Source organism: Sinocyclocheilus rhinocerous, unplaced genomic scaffold (genome assembly GCF_001515625.1).
Source record: "Sinocyclocheilus rhinocerous isolate Xijiao unplaced genomic scaffold, SAMN03320098_v1.1 scaffold1373, whole genome shotgun sequence".
Taxonomy (NCBI): Eukaryota; Metazoa; Chordata; class Actinopteri; order Cypriniformes; family Cyprinidae; genus Sinocyclocheilus; species Sinocyclocheilus rhinocerous.
This window is the reverse complement of record NW_015641107.1, coordinates 453973-469351: the sequence shown is the minus strand read 5'-3', so window position 1 is coordinate 469351 and position 15379 is coordinate 453973. Positions and strand designations below refer to the sequence as shown.

General features: G+C 34.5%; 1 protein-coding gene across 1 annotated transcript in view; it reads left to right on the top strand.

Annotated features, from left to right (window-relative positions):
• The window catches only part of LOC107754641 (CUGBP Elav-like family member 4), a 90497-nt gene that overhangs the window by 22141 nt on the left and 52977 nt on the right, over positions 1–15379 (top strand). The window contains exon 2 of the mRNA XM_016571180.1: positions 5994–6076. Coding sequence (XP_016426666.1) covers positions 5994–6076 — 83 coding nt within the window. The remainder of the gene's footprint in view (positions 1–5993; positions 6077–15379) is intronic.

Genomic DNA, 15379 nt, shown 5'->3' with positions numbered 1-15379 from the left:
GATTGTGTGTCTCCGAGCAACACACAGCGGTGTTTCGTTACTGAATGAATCCACGTTTTTGAACGAATCAAGTGAGACAATGCCCATTCATAACATTCATAACGACAGTCACTTGCCTCGTTTCTGAATGAATCAGCCATTTGAATGAATGACAAAACAGCCACTCATTAAAACATTTACCGTCATCTACTGGTGGTTTGGTTTCATATTTAAAAATATTGCATTTTTCCCAACCCTATTCAAGGGTCATATTCCGAACTATGTCACCTTTTTGACCTCTTGTGAGTTTGCAGGTATGCTTAAGGATCACACAAGCATCTCCGATATACTCTGTAACTCCCCCCATGCTCACATACACATAACACACCCTCAGCAGTGGAACGATAGAGTTTGTTAATACTAATTTCATTTGAATGGTAGCAACTTATTATTATTCTAACTGAATTAATTGAAACAAAGTAAGAATTTGATGTGAAAGATGACATATTTAATAAAGTTAGGGGGAAAAAATGTATTTATAAATACATTTATTTTATTAATTTATAAACATAGTGGGAAATGACATCTGTTTTGTTACATACAGCAACTCATTTTAAGTTAACTATTTCTTCCTCTTTCCAGTCACAGAGCACTATTTTGAGAGTTGTTTAAGTGAGAGAAAATCTGTAACTTAGTCAAGATTGGGGGAATTGTAATGTTTAATAATTAATTTTATTATGTAAATAATTTTTGCATTGAAATTTGCATCGATTTTTGTTTGTATATGCTGTCAATTATAGTTATAGGCAAAAATTGGTATCGGCAGGTCACACTTCCCAAAAAATCGGAAATCGGAATCGGCCAAGAAAATTGCATTCGGTGCATCTCTACTTTTGAACGGTAATGTACTTTACACTTTTTAAACTTTTTTCACATTTAAAATTCAAATCTGAAATTCTTTAATTATCGTTGCTGGTTAAAATCAATTCAACAACAATGGTGAAATATTTCCATACACAATTACCGTATGATTGCCTTTTTTATGTATTTACATATTGAATTACATATTTACATATTGAATTTTGATTAGCCATTTCTTTCTTACATCTTTAAAATGATGCAAGAAAGAAACAGTGTTTCATGTGTTGGTTCTCATTCCCTGAGACAAAAAACAAGATGAACTAAGTGTCACGGCAGAGTTTATGGTGGCTCTGATGTGGCATGTCATTATGCACAACTACAGACTAAAACCTACTGTACAATAAGTTCATTTAAACTATAACACTATCCTTTTGCAACCTTGTAAGCACTAGTATTTCTTTCATTAAATCTAGTTCTTGCAGCAATTGGTCAACACAAAGTGCAACACTGTGAGTCAGGGTCAGCGATCACCATGGTGACTGGGATGTGATGTTGAGAGATTGAAGACTGGAGACCAGTTTGTGCCATTTGGCTGTTTCACCAGTAATAGATAACTGGGCTTTGTAGAAAAGGTCATTTCATAAACTAACCCGAAATATGCGCACTAAATATGTGTAGTCTCTTGTTAAAACTGTGTAAGCTGGAACATTTGTGAAGAAAGAACATTGTGTTTGGCAATTGTAACCCCAGCAATGGGAGTCAGGCCTCTCAACAAGTCATCCAGTGATGCCAGCACATAAAAATCTAGGTTTATCTTTATAACAATCAGCTACATTCATATCTAACATTTTTCATTGTTACTAGATGGTGGTTTATTTTCTCTCTCTCTTCATAAATTGTTGTAATTTGTCATTCTTGTACTTCAGGATAAGGCTAAATGTATTGACTAATTCAGATTAGATTTCACTAGTTGACTGTCAATCTTAGAAGGTAGAAACACCCTTTTTTTTAATCGCTGAGCTGAAAATACTTTTCAAAGCCTCGAGGGCAGTGACAGTTGAGTGAAGACACTTTGGCGTCCAGAAGATTTGTATCATGAGCATTTTAGATTCATTTCATTCTTTTGCTATCATTCTTCCGTTTACTTATTTTGAGTCTCAGTATGTATCTCCAGCTTTGTGTGTGTGTGTGTGTGTGTGTGTGTGTGTTTTGCTTAAGGGTGTCTGCAGAAGGAGAGATAAGACGCTAGTGTAGGACACTAGTAGATAGTGTTCACAGAATCCTGGTGATCTTATCTTCTCTCTACTTCCTTTTCTCTTGCTTTCCTTCATCCTTTCTTTTCTCTTGTGCTGTGATTTTCACAGCATGCATGTTTTACATCCATAGTGTTAGATTGAGAGAAAGTGGATTGTCCCCTCATTCATGATTATCTCGTGTTTTATCAAATTTATTATGAAATGTATTTTAGTGCAAATTCATCACTTGTTATGAAAGTTGCTTTTTTGTTGTTTTTGGAAAATAAATTAATACATGTGGCAGGTAAAAGTTTTACATTATCAAAGATTTCTATTTCAAATAAATGCTGTTCTTTTGAACTTTCTGTTCATCAAATAATGTATGGTTTACACCAAAATATTAAGCACAAAAAATAATTTTTAAAATATATTCAAATAGAAAACAGTTATTTTAAATTGTAATAATATTTCACTATACTATTATTATTTTTATTATTTTTTTTTTTTTTACTGTATATGTGATTTAAATGCAGCGTTGGTGAGCATAAGGACTACATTAAATACAGCTTAACTGGAACAAAGATAAATGGAGTGTATTTTCAGGCTTATGCATTTTATGGTAATACATTCAGAGTTTGCTTTTGTAAGATAAAATTTTGATTCTGTGTCTGGTTGCCATTTGAAGTCCAATTTAAAATCTGAATGTAGAAGCAAAACCAGCTAAGGACCACTTTGTTTCTCAAAGTCATAGTCACTTTTTTTGTTTGTTTGTAGTTTTTTTTATTTTTTTCAGAGTGCTTGGAGACGTGCCCTCATGTTCACATGAAACTACACCACTGACAAACCTCCAAGACTCAATTCTTTCCTCTGTTATTTTCACAAACCTCTAGATTTTGGTCCGAAACCCCTCCATTACCATCCGACCGTTGTATTTCATCTTTTCTGCTCCCTTTGTACTGTATTTTCTTTTCTCTTCTACATTCTCTCTCTCTGTCGTCTTTAAAGTGCTGTCGTGACCAGACAGAAAGAAACAATATTGCTTTTAGAGGACAAACAAATAGAGGCTCCACATTATCTTTCCGTTCATCCGGTATACTTGTGTGCATTCGCCTGTGTGTGTGTGTGTGTGTGTGTGTGTGCGCCAGCTCTTGTCAAGTGGGACAGGGAAGCATGCACAAGTGTCCCATGAGAGCTCTAGCCTGTTCTATAACATGACAGGCCCTCAGAGGAGTGCGCCAAGCTGTCACACTGAGCTCTCCCCTACGCTAATGAGTCAGAGTTAATTAAAAAACCCAGGCAGGACTGTGGGAGAGACACACATTGACGCACACACACATATGCAAGCATACATGCGCTCACCCAACCTGGCCAGGGTTAAACACACATAGTGGAAAGTGGGAAAGAATATTGCTGATTCATGCTCCAGCCTCCGGGGCCTCGTGTGTGTGTGTGGATGTCAGTGTGTGTGTCCCTTTTGTGTGTTTAGTGTCCCTGCGGCGCTGGGGCTTTTATGGGAAGGCAGAGAGGAAGCTACGCTTCTGCTGCCGCTCTCAGTCGTTTTCCTTAGTTTCCTTGATCCTGAGGTCATGCGTTTCTTTAGTATCCACCAAAATAGTTACTAAAGTAGCTACTACTGTCATCAAAAAATGTAGAAGCTGTGGTTAAAGGAATAATAAAATGTACTCAGCCTGGTGACATCTAAAATGTAGATGAGTTTGTTTCTTCATTTAAAGAGATTTGGAGAAATTTAGCGTTACATCACATGCTCTTCAGTGGATCCTCTGCAGTGAATGGGTGCTGTCAGAATGAGAGTCCAAACAGCTGATAAAAAAATCACATTAATCCACAAGTTACCCATATGACTCCTGTCCATTAGTTAATGTCTTGTGAAGTGAAAAGCTGCATGTTTGTAAGAAACAAATCCATCATTAAGGCGTTTAACTTTAAAATGTCGCTTCTGGCCAAAATAGGAGTCCTTAATCCGTAATAACACTTCATCCAGTGGAAAAAGTCCATCCTCTGGTGTCCTTTTACATCAAAATTCACCGATATATTTGATTAGAATATTTCAGCAAATTTTCATATTTCTGAGTGAATTATTACTTTAACATGGTTGTTTTTTGTAAGGGTTGGTTTACTTTCATCACCCAAATGTTTTCTTAGCCTATTCTTTTTATTTTTATTTATTGGTTTTAAAAAGAAAAGATTAGCATCTTAACGCAACAAGGGGTTGTTTAAAAATAAATTAATGTTTTAATTTTCCATTTTGGTTGGCAATCAGCTTTTTCATCTTATCGTTGTTTGTGACACTATTAGCATGCAGGCAGAAATGTCAGCGCCAGATTATCATGTTTACTCAGCATATTAATATATTAGCATTTTTTTAATATTAATGCAAGATTAGCATAAACTTTAGCAGCCATTAACATGCTTTTGCATATTCAAATTTGCTTACTTCGTGTACAAATGCGACGCTAATCGTTTCAGCTTTTGTTCAGTGGTTATTTCACTCAGTTCCTATCCCAGTGGGATTTTTGATTAAGTTGATGCTGAAAAGATTCACGGTTGTTTTTAGCAAACTACCTTAGCGGTTCCTTTTAGCCGGGTGAGATTAGCATCATATGAGACTGAGCTGTACATTAACACAAATACACATCGATGCACGTTAGGGCAGATGTTCTGTGGAGGGACAGGAAGATTGTCGTCTTGTCACATTGAACCTAAAGACAGAGGCATGAGCTGCAGCAGGCCATGAAAGCTGAGAAAAAGATCCTATCACATCAGGCATGCTTGAATGAACTTTCACACTATCTCATTCTTTCTTCTTTCTGATCTCTTCCATAACATTTAGTTGTTGTTGTTTTGGCTTATCCTTTTATCATGCAGCATATTTTATTCATTTATGCATTTCTGTACGATTTTCAGTTTGTGCAAAATCTTGGATACTGTTTTTTAAAGGTGCGCCATATCAGTATTGGTAAATCAGTATATTAGTACCAATTGTTGATTTATACATGAACGTGTTGTTGGGTCTCGGAAATTAAATATTTGGTGATCTGAAATGTATTGAACATTTTTGTTGTGAATTCTGCACATTTGTCACAAGATAATGTTATCTACCTGTCTAAAAGTTTGTTGAAATTTCACAAATGACTTGTTATTGTCCCGGAAGCATCATTCATGTGACTAATGTTTTACACCGCATTGCTTTCAAGCAAAATAATATTTATGAATATGATTTCATGCCGTTTTCCAGCTGTTATTGCAAATGTAAAAAATGTAATTTATTAATTTAGTAAATTGTTAAATCATATACGAATGTTACATTAAAATATTCAATATATATATATACTGTATATATAAATTTCAAGCTGTGATTTCAAACCAAGCAGTTTTTTGTACATTACATTTTTCATGCCTGATTGTACTTAAAATTCTGGAGAGTCTTAGTGTGAATGCTTTTTTTTTTTTTTTTTTGATCAGCATTTTTTTCATTGGCCAAAAATTCTTAAACAGTGCATCCTTATTGTCTGTCAAATGAATGAGGAAGCATACAAAAACATACTCTGTTAAATGTTGATACCAGCATGGCCTTGTAGTCAGAAAATTAAAAGAAGCAGCATATTTTCTTCCACAAACACACACACACTTGTATTTGTGCTCACTCTCCGTCTTTCTCTGGGGAGCGTGAGTGTGTATGGCTGTGGGCATGTGCTCTCAGAACCTCTTCATCTCTCTTCTGTCTTTTATGTCTCTGTGTCTACTGCACAAATGTAATAACATTGTTTTTCTTTCCTGGATTGGAGAAAACAAAATGAAGGTAGAGAGCCCAGCTCTGCTCAAACGGACACCTGATTGTGTCTCAACCTCTCTGACCTGTCTTTAATTCATCTCTGTCTCTGTTATTTCCTCTCTCAGGCTGTGCCTTCCTCACATACTGTGCAAGAGAATCGGCGCTAAAAGCTCAGACCGCGCTCCACGAGCAGAAGACGCTACCTGGGGTAGGTCATCACGGTCAAACTGGCACATAAACACACGCAAATAACAAAACACATGCACACCGGTACAAATGGGTAGTTGACATATAATACTATTGGGAAGTTTGCAATGTGACATGCTGAACTCTATATAAAAACCATTATAGCATTTTTTTTTTAATTATGCATGCAGTATTATGAGCTCATAATAATTCAGAGCCTACATGGAATATTTGTACTTAAAAAAAGTTAATATATTTATTTTATATATTATAATGTACACTATCTTTCAAATTTTGGGGGCATCAGTAATTTTTTAAATTTGCATTATTATTAATACATTTTGCAGAATACAAGTATTATTTATTAAGATTTCTAAAATAATAACAATAATAATAATGTGCCATGGTTTGCACAAAAATATTAAGCAGAACGTTTTCAACTTTTATAATGAAAAATAAAATGTTTCTTGAGCGCAAGATCAGCGTATTAGAATCATTTCTGAAGGATCAGGTAACGCTGATGACTGGAAAAATTGGATTTGTCATCATAGGAATAAATTACATTTTGAAAATATACTACAATATTAAATGTATTTTAAATAGCAATAATATTTCACAATATTACTGTTTTTACTGTATTTTTGTTCAAGTAAACAAAAAAAAAATCTTGCAGACCCCAAAGTTTTGGCACATAAGAATGGTTGTGTGTTTAAATATATATATATATATATATATGATGGTCCGAGGCCAATGGCCAAATTTGGCCAGGATGCCGGGGTATACTCTTTTTCGAAGGACATCCTGGGATTATTAATGACCACAGAGGAATGATTTCTTAAGGATCATGTGACACTGAAGACTGGAGTAATGGCTGATGGAAATTCAGCTTTGCATCACAGAAATAAATTATATTTTAAAGTATATTCAAATAGAAACCATTATTTTGTATTTAGACATATAAAAATAATAATAAACAGTGCATGGATGTATTATATGTCAACTACCCGAATTTACATACATTTTATGTGTTATTTTTTATGTGTTTTTTATTTTTTTATTTGTTTTGGCCAAAAAGTGCTAATTCTTCTTTTTTTGGCTCCGTTTTCAATCTCGTCCACTCGCTTCTCGTACTCTTTCTTCCTTTTCCTCTCCATCTCTCTCTCTCTCTCTTTCTCTCTGGAAGAGCCTTGTACCCAAGGGCAAGAACTACACAGCACCACATTAGAGCTGTCCTATTTATAGTGTCTTTTAGTGTCTCTGAGCATGTGTATGTGTGTGCGAGCATGCCGTATGAATGTCTGCAGGCGTGTGTGTGTACGTATTACTCCGTCACTCCTCTTTAGGTTAGTACAAACTTGCTGTCCCGCTCTAACATTATTTGGTTGCAGTGTGTGTGTGTGTGTGCGTGTTTTGAAGTTGCTCGGTTTGGTGTGTTCTGTTTTAATGACGCCTCCAGGGAGAATGACAGTTGCCGTGGCGAGCGGAATGCCTTTGATGCCAGTGATTATGACATCATAGATGTTGAATGCGGGGGAGTTTCTTTGCTGGAGTTCCACTTCCTTTCTTTTAGTGCAGAGAATATTCACTCTGTAAAACCGCTCACACAGCCATACACGTATTGCTCGATGAGCACATCTATTCGCAAGAAATGCAAACGCAGCAGCTGCAAATAAATTAAATCGAAGGCTCTGCCTATCACAAATGTTTCATAAGAATACTAATTACCCAGAGGAGCGTTTTATCGCTCGGGTTGCTCATTCAGAGCTCAGGAGATTTAATAGAGTTCTTGGTTGGGTTTCATTTTAGTCTTTGTCTCGGATGTTTCTCTTATAATTTCTTAAGAGAAATATATTTTAAAAAAATGGGGGAATAGAGCTGTAAAATGAATATGGATTGTATAGCTGAGATAATTTGGGTTTGGAAGAATTTGATGAGAAATGTTGGAGCACATATTAAGATCTTAGAATTTTCTTGGCAGATCTGAGCATTGTTTGAGACATTTGTTGAGACCTATTTTGAAACATTGGAGATTATGGGGGTATTTATTTATTTGTTTGTTTGTGGGAAGTACAATCTGTATAATTTAAGCACCAGAGGTATTATTATTATAGTGATTTTTTTTTATTTATTTTTTTTTTTATTTTACTTAAAGTTTGAATTTGATGAGAAATGTTGGAGCACATATTAAGATCTTAGAATTTTCTTGGCAGATCTGAGCATTGTTTGAGACATTTGTTGAGACCTATTTTGAAACATTGGAGATTATGGGGGTATTTATTTATTTGTTTGTTTGTGGGAAGTACAATCTGTATAATTTAAGCATCAGAGGTATTATTATTATAGTGATTTTTTTTTATTTAATTTTTAATTTTACTTAAAGTTTTAGTAATTTTGTTATATGTTTTTGTCATTTTTGTGAAAGTTTTTTGTTTTAATATGTCTGTATATTTAAATATATTATTTCAGGACTAGTTTTAGTTTACCTTAGAAAATGAGAAATGTTGAATTGACTGCTAGTTTATTGTATTTTTTATTTCAGTTTACATTTATTTTATTTCAAGTAGCAAAAATGTTTTTTTTTTTTAAGGTTTTAATTTTAGTTAACTATAATAACCCTATAACAATCTGAGATGCTTGATTGATATTTACAGTATAAGCAGAAATCTCCATTTGTTTTCCCAATTATCTAATTTTTCTCTAGGGGAAACAGCTGATTTTTAACTTTTCATATGTACAGTATGAGCCATCATGGCCACTTCAAAGATAAACTAATTTTTATTGTGAATAGTAAATGCTTAAGTAAACAAAGAAAGAAAGAGAGAGATAGACAGAGAGAGAAAGAAGTATAAATAAATCTGGAGATGAAGAAAAGTCATTGGATCGTTTTATGCGTTTTATCTGCAGGAGAATCTTGAGCCATCCCACCATTTCTTTTCCTTTCTTTCTCTTTGTCCCCCCTCTCGGCCTTTATGCAGTAATCTCTCTCATTTTTCCACTTCACTTGACAGCTTGATGGTTTTAAGGAAAGTGCTTTTTATGTTAGAAAGTTCTGTCAAGTGCAAGAAGCCTCCCAAGCTCCAGTCAGATAGAAAGAGTCAGAGAGAGTGGGCTGCTTGTGGACCTTCAAAATCACAGCTCAATAGCAGAGTCGCTCCAAATGAATGGTGAAAAACACATTTGTGCCTGTTAGCTTAAAGCCTGAATCTCTGTGATGCTTTCCTTTGTTTCGTTTGGGATCACCTCACTGACTAAAATCACATGAACAATTATATTGTGCTTATCGAGCATTTCTGCCATATTTGACATCACAATATTGCAGCTATAAAGTAATGCAGGACAGAATGTAGTGTTTATAAGTGTAATTTGGTTTAAGGTGTATTACCTACTGGTATGATAACTTAATTTCTTTGCTGGGTTATTACATATAGGTATATAATAATTTTTCACATTTTCCAGGCTATATTCTTATGCTTTTATAACTTCCAAAAAACATCTTAATTTAGCTTTATACGACCATTTTTCCATTTTCATATGACCACTTTTTCCCTTTCTGACCTTTACAATTAAACCAGCGGTTTTGGTACTGTACCTTTAAGACTTTTGCTTGTGAATTACCTGTCGTGACTGACTATCCCAGCATGTAGGTTTAGTTTCATTCATGAAGCTGCTGGTAACTAAATATCTGTTTGTAAGTAAACATAGGTGATCATATGTTAATGTGGTGATGATTGTCAAATTGTAATTATGACTATTTCTGAATAACATTTTTGCACGTGGTGCATCGAAACTGAAGCTTAAATATGAAGCAGTGTTAGTTTCGTTGATGAATAATTTTCGTCATAATTTTTGTCGACTACATTTTTTTCACCGACGACAACAAGACGATAACGAACTAAAACTCTTTTTGAATGACAAAAACTAGGACGTAAATCTATTGATATTTTCGTCAATGAATAAAAACGAGACGAAAATGTTAGGGAGGGATGATTTGGGAAGAGATTCATTCAGAACGAATTTGCTGCGTGGTTCTGAGGTTATGAACCAGCGAGACATAAGCTAACATACACTTGCTGCACGTCACATAAAACTTTCAAAAATGTCAAAAGACTATGAAAACTAAATCAAAATTTGCTGTCAAAATTAACTCTGGTATGAAGTACATAAAAAAGGAATTCCTTGTTAATGTTAGTTGTGAAATGTTAAAAGTGTTTCTGAAACATCTCTAATGCTCATCAAGGCAGCGTTTACTGATATCATATGATCAAAAATACAATAAAACAGTAATATTGTGAAATAATATTGCAATTTAAAATAACTCTTTTATATTTTAATATATTTAAAATGTAATTTATTTGGGGCATGGCAAAATTTTCAGCAGCCATTAAGCCATTACTCTTTCAGATATCATTTTAATATGCCGATTTAGTGTTCAAGAAACACTTTTTATTATTATTATCAAAGTTAAAAATGGTTGTACTGCTTGATGAATAGAATGTTTAAAAAAAGGCATTTACAGGCCAGGCTCTCATGCACACTGCATTTATTAAAATCTCTTCTGGCCTCTCTCGTACTACTGTATGATGCCTCAGAAGCACTCTATTGATTCTGGCACTGGGCCTCATCAGCGGGAGGGTGTGTGTACACACCCACGGCTGCTCTCTCGCTCACGTTTAAATACACACGCACGCACGAGTACAAACGGAGCAGCTATTACTCACTGCAACGCACACAAATGCAAAATGTTCACAAATACGCATTCATGTGGATGCATATTCATGTAGAAATATTTCCCGGAGACTCAGACGGTAATGCTCGTTGTGGCATAGCCATACACAGATACACACCATGGCTATGTTCAAAATGGAATACGATTATTTTAGAAATCTGTATGTATGTATGCATGTATGTATTTATGTATTTATTCATTTATTTAATAGGTTAAACTGGTTAAACAAGCTACATTTTATTTTGTGTGTGCGTGTCATTTTTTATTGCTAGAATTATTGAAATTACAGTTAAAAACTCCAATAAAGTATTTAAAAAATAGAACACCAACTTTCTTTCATTTTTATTGTGAGAATTATTGTAATAACAGTTCAAAACTCCAATAAAGTATTTAAAAAAAATAGAACACTTTTTTGTGAGAATTATTGTAATTACAGTTAAAATATTACAAAAAAATATTCCAAAATCAGTATGAACATTTCTAATAGCTACATTGTTGTCACTTTAACTCTATTATGTGCATGTTTAATTCAGCAAGCACCATCCAGTTATCGTCTCATAAATAAATCGTTATTTTACATTTTTAATCCCATTTTGTATAAAAAAATGTCTTAACTTTTGACAGCCCGATCAAATAATGAAGTCAAAAGAGAACTCGGTTCATATTGTTCTTGTTCATTTGTCATAATAGAATGTCAAGTTGATCGCATTGCATTATGGGATACAGTATTTCACACAGTGCACTCTGGTTGCACGTTCTGGCAAATGTTGCATCATTCGAGTCCTCACGCCTACAAAAAACTGGCACAGTACTGCATTGTATACACACTGCATGCTACTTCCTTTCAGAAATAGTATTCAATTCTGAACATATCCAAAGATAAACTTACCTCAACTCCCATGTACACACACACATATCTAGACAAAAATGCACACACATATTTAAACACACATTCATATTCTCAAACATATAAATATACTGTCCATTGATCCTTAATAGTACATACTGACAGTCTGTGGATAAGCAAACACAACATGGATCAATGGATCATTTTGTAACTCATAAAGGTATACACACACACCTACACCAGCTCTGATTTCTGATATGAGCCTGAGCCGTGCCTCCAGGAACAGAGATGAAATGGGAATAATGTAGGGATGGAAGAGAGGATTGAAACGCATGAAGGGAAGAAAGAAAGAAGGACAGAAGAGGAAGCAGCAGGGGATGTGGCTCTTTGCTCTGGATATGCTGCAGACCCAGAAATCCATACCATTGACCAACCGCGCGACCTACTTTTGTGGCAGCTCTTTCAATAAGTCTGCCAACTGGTCAGTATAGACCGGTTCCCCGAGAGAGGCACAGGAAAAAGGAAGTGTGAAGACCTTTGGATGTGTTTTGTTTTTTAAGCTGATGTGCAGGGCCTCTCCATTTTACTGTATTCAGTTGCAGAAACATGCTGGGTTAATCTTACACTACAAGTCAAAAGTTTGGACTTAGTTGCTTGTTCTTTATTATTACTGGTTTCCACATTTTAGATTAATATTAAAATCATTAAAACTAGAAAATGACTCAAACCGAAGTGTGGGAATGATGCCTAAAATGTGTAAAATGTAAAATATGACCTCAAATGTGTAGCGGCTTTCTTATGTTTAATCTTAGGTGCATGCTGGAATGATCTTTAAACATTATTTTCACATGAATTTCTCAATTTCACATGTACTGGACACTTGTTGGCTGCTTTCTCTTCACTATCCTATTCAACTCCTCTATTTAAATTTAATGTGAAATATTTTATATAAGATATATTTTGTGAAGATATTCATATGTATCCGCAATTTACACTACCATTTAAAAGTTTGGAGTCTGTAATTTATTTATTTATTTGATTGATTGATTGATTGATTTGAATGAATGAATTTTCAAAGAAATTAATGCTTTAATTCAGCAAGAAATTGATCAAAAGTGATAGTAAAGACATTTAGAATGTTTAGAATAAATGCTGTTCTTTAGAACTTGATATTTATCAAAGGATCCTGAAAAAAAATGTATTACGGTTTCCACAAAAATATTAAGCGTTATAAAACAACTGTTTTCAACATCGTCTTATAATCGGGGTCGTCTTATATTCGGGCCAATACGGTAATAAGAAATGTTTATTGAGCAGCAAAACAGCGTATTAGCATGATTTCTGAAGCATCATGTGACTGAAGACTGGAGTAATGATGCTGAAAATTCAGCTTTACCATCACAGGGAAAAAAAATAGTTATTTTAAATTATAATAATACTTCATAATATTACTGTTTTTACTGTATTTTTTGCAGCCTTGATGAACATAAGAGACCTCTTTCAGAAACAATAAAAAAATGAATATTGAATATTTGTGTATATTTATTTATATTTACAAAGGCTATGTCAAATTTAAATATGAAGGCATTTAAGATCATAAGAAAAATAATTTAAAGCTAAACACATTTTCTCAGAAATCCTTATTACAGTAATAAAAATAAATATTTATTCTTAAATTGTAAAATATTTATACTTAATAGCAGTATTTATTTTACTGCCTTATTTATGCTAATTTAAATAATAATTAAATCCATAGTTGTTGTATATGTGGAATATACAATATAAGTGTAATGTGTGCAGTTGTCATGAAAATGTCACAATTCCAATTAATTTTCTTCACAATTCTTAATATTCTTTATGCAAAATATGTTTTCTTTTTTTGTCATTTGATTTTGGGTTGAAATGTCTCCTGAACACGTTTTCATGCGATTCACCTCATCTCTCTCTGAATCTGCGGTTGACCTCCTTCTTGCAGGAGAACCTTACTCAGAATCACCTGCGAGTTCACGGTCCTTACATAGTCACTCACAGTTCCCAGTGATTAAACCTGAGAATCCGTCACTGAGAGAGACGTTTTGACAGATACTCGTCTGTTGTCGTGAAAAATAGATGCTCTTCTTCTCAACTTCTAGAGCTCATTGCCTCCACTGTGGGGGCCCGCTGTACAGATTACAACATTATGTAATACGGAAGACATGCTCTATATCAAGAATTCAGTGTGAAAAATGCTTGTGACAGCACAGTGGCCCAGAAAAAGAGGGGCGGGGAAATAAAATTTTACTTTGCAGCCGATGTCGTGCTGACTTCGTCTAAACACTGTGCGGGCACCCGGAGCGGATGAGACAATAGGTACGTTGACATATCCACTCGTAATAGCGGAGTGGAGCAGACAGCGGTTGCATGTGGTGATTTGTTGCTGGTTAATACGACTGCACTGTGGCTGTGGTCTGAGCCATATGCCGGCGGAATAATAAACTTTGCAGCGAAGGACATTTGTCCGATGTGATTGGTTTTATTGAAGGACGCATTTTCACAAATCTTATTCGAGACCCGGTGGCGCAACAGTTTGGAAGCCAGGGCAAGCGGACACAACAACAACATCGAAGTGGGAATAAAAGCGCAATTTCAGGCCGCGACTTGGCTGCCTTTTAATTATTGATGGCCGCTTTGGCTGTGCATTGGGAAGTAATTGCATTACAGGTCACTTCTCAATAGCAATCTGTGAAAGTTGTGGTGATGTGTGCTGGGAGCCGATCGATAGGCGCTGTCCAGGGTGCTGGATTCAGACACACTTTTACTCTGTCTTTATGTCTCTCTCTCTTTCTCTCTCACTCGTTCTACTTTCTGCTCTGTTTCTCACCTGTATGTTTTCTTCACGTTCAGGTTCCCTCTTTCATGGAATTTATGCTTGAAGCTGTTAGTCAATTGGAAATCTTTCATCTCTTTTCAAGATTCAAAGAATTTTCAAGTTTGCGCTGCTTAAACAGGTATTTCATTGTGCAAAATTGAGCTGCTGTTTTTTTTTTTACATTTATTAAGCCCTATTATGACAAGACTAGTTTTCCCTGAGGAGGTCATTCTGTCTGACTTTATTTCTGCCTGAACTGGTTTATTTCTTTATTTTATTTTGGCGGCATAACCTCTGTGAAGCTGGAGGAAATCTCATTTCATCCGAGTAGCAGTGTCTGTGATTGTGGTATATTAGTATATTATTTTTGCACAGCGTTTCTCATTTACTTTGACCTTCTTTGAATGCCACATCTAAAGCAGAATTTCTTTGCACTTTCATTATGGATTTATTATGAATTTCTTGTTTATTTTTTTTCTGGGTAAAATCAACAAATCACTTGATAGTTCAAATACTGCAGGGAAATTTGATCACAGGCTGCTCACAATGGCCACTGTAGTAAAGCCCATTTGATTTGCATCCACAGGCACATACTGTATATTTTACAGTGGATTTTTTAAAAATTAATTATTATTATTATTATTATTTATTTTGTTTATAATTGTTTTTATACTAATCACATTATATTGACTAGCATTTCTATTAAATCACACTACTGTTAAAAGTTTGGGGTCAGTAAAAAAAAACAGGAAGCATCAAAAGTGACAGTAAAGATATTTATACAGTTACAAAAATTAGTGGTGTATATTAAATTGTGTTATACATCATATTTTTATAAAACAAAATATTAGCATATAACAAAAATATAACATTTTTAGAAGAAACTATCAATTGTAAAAAAATA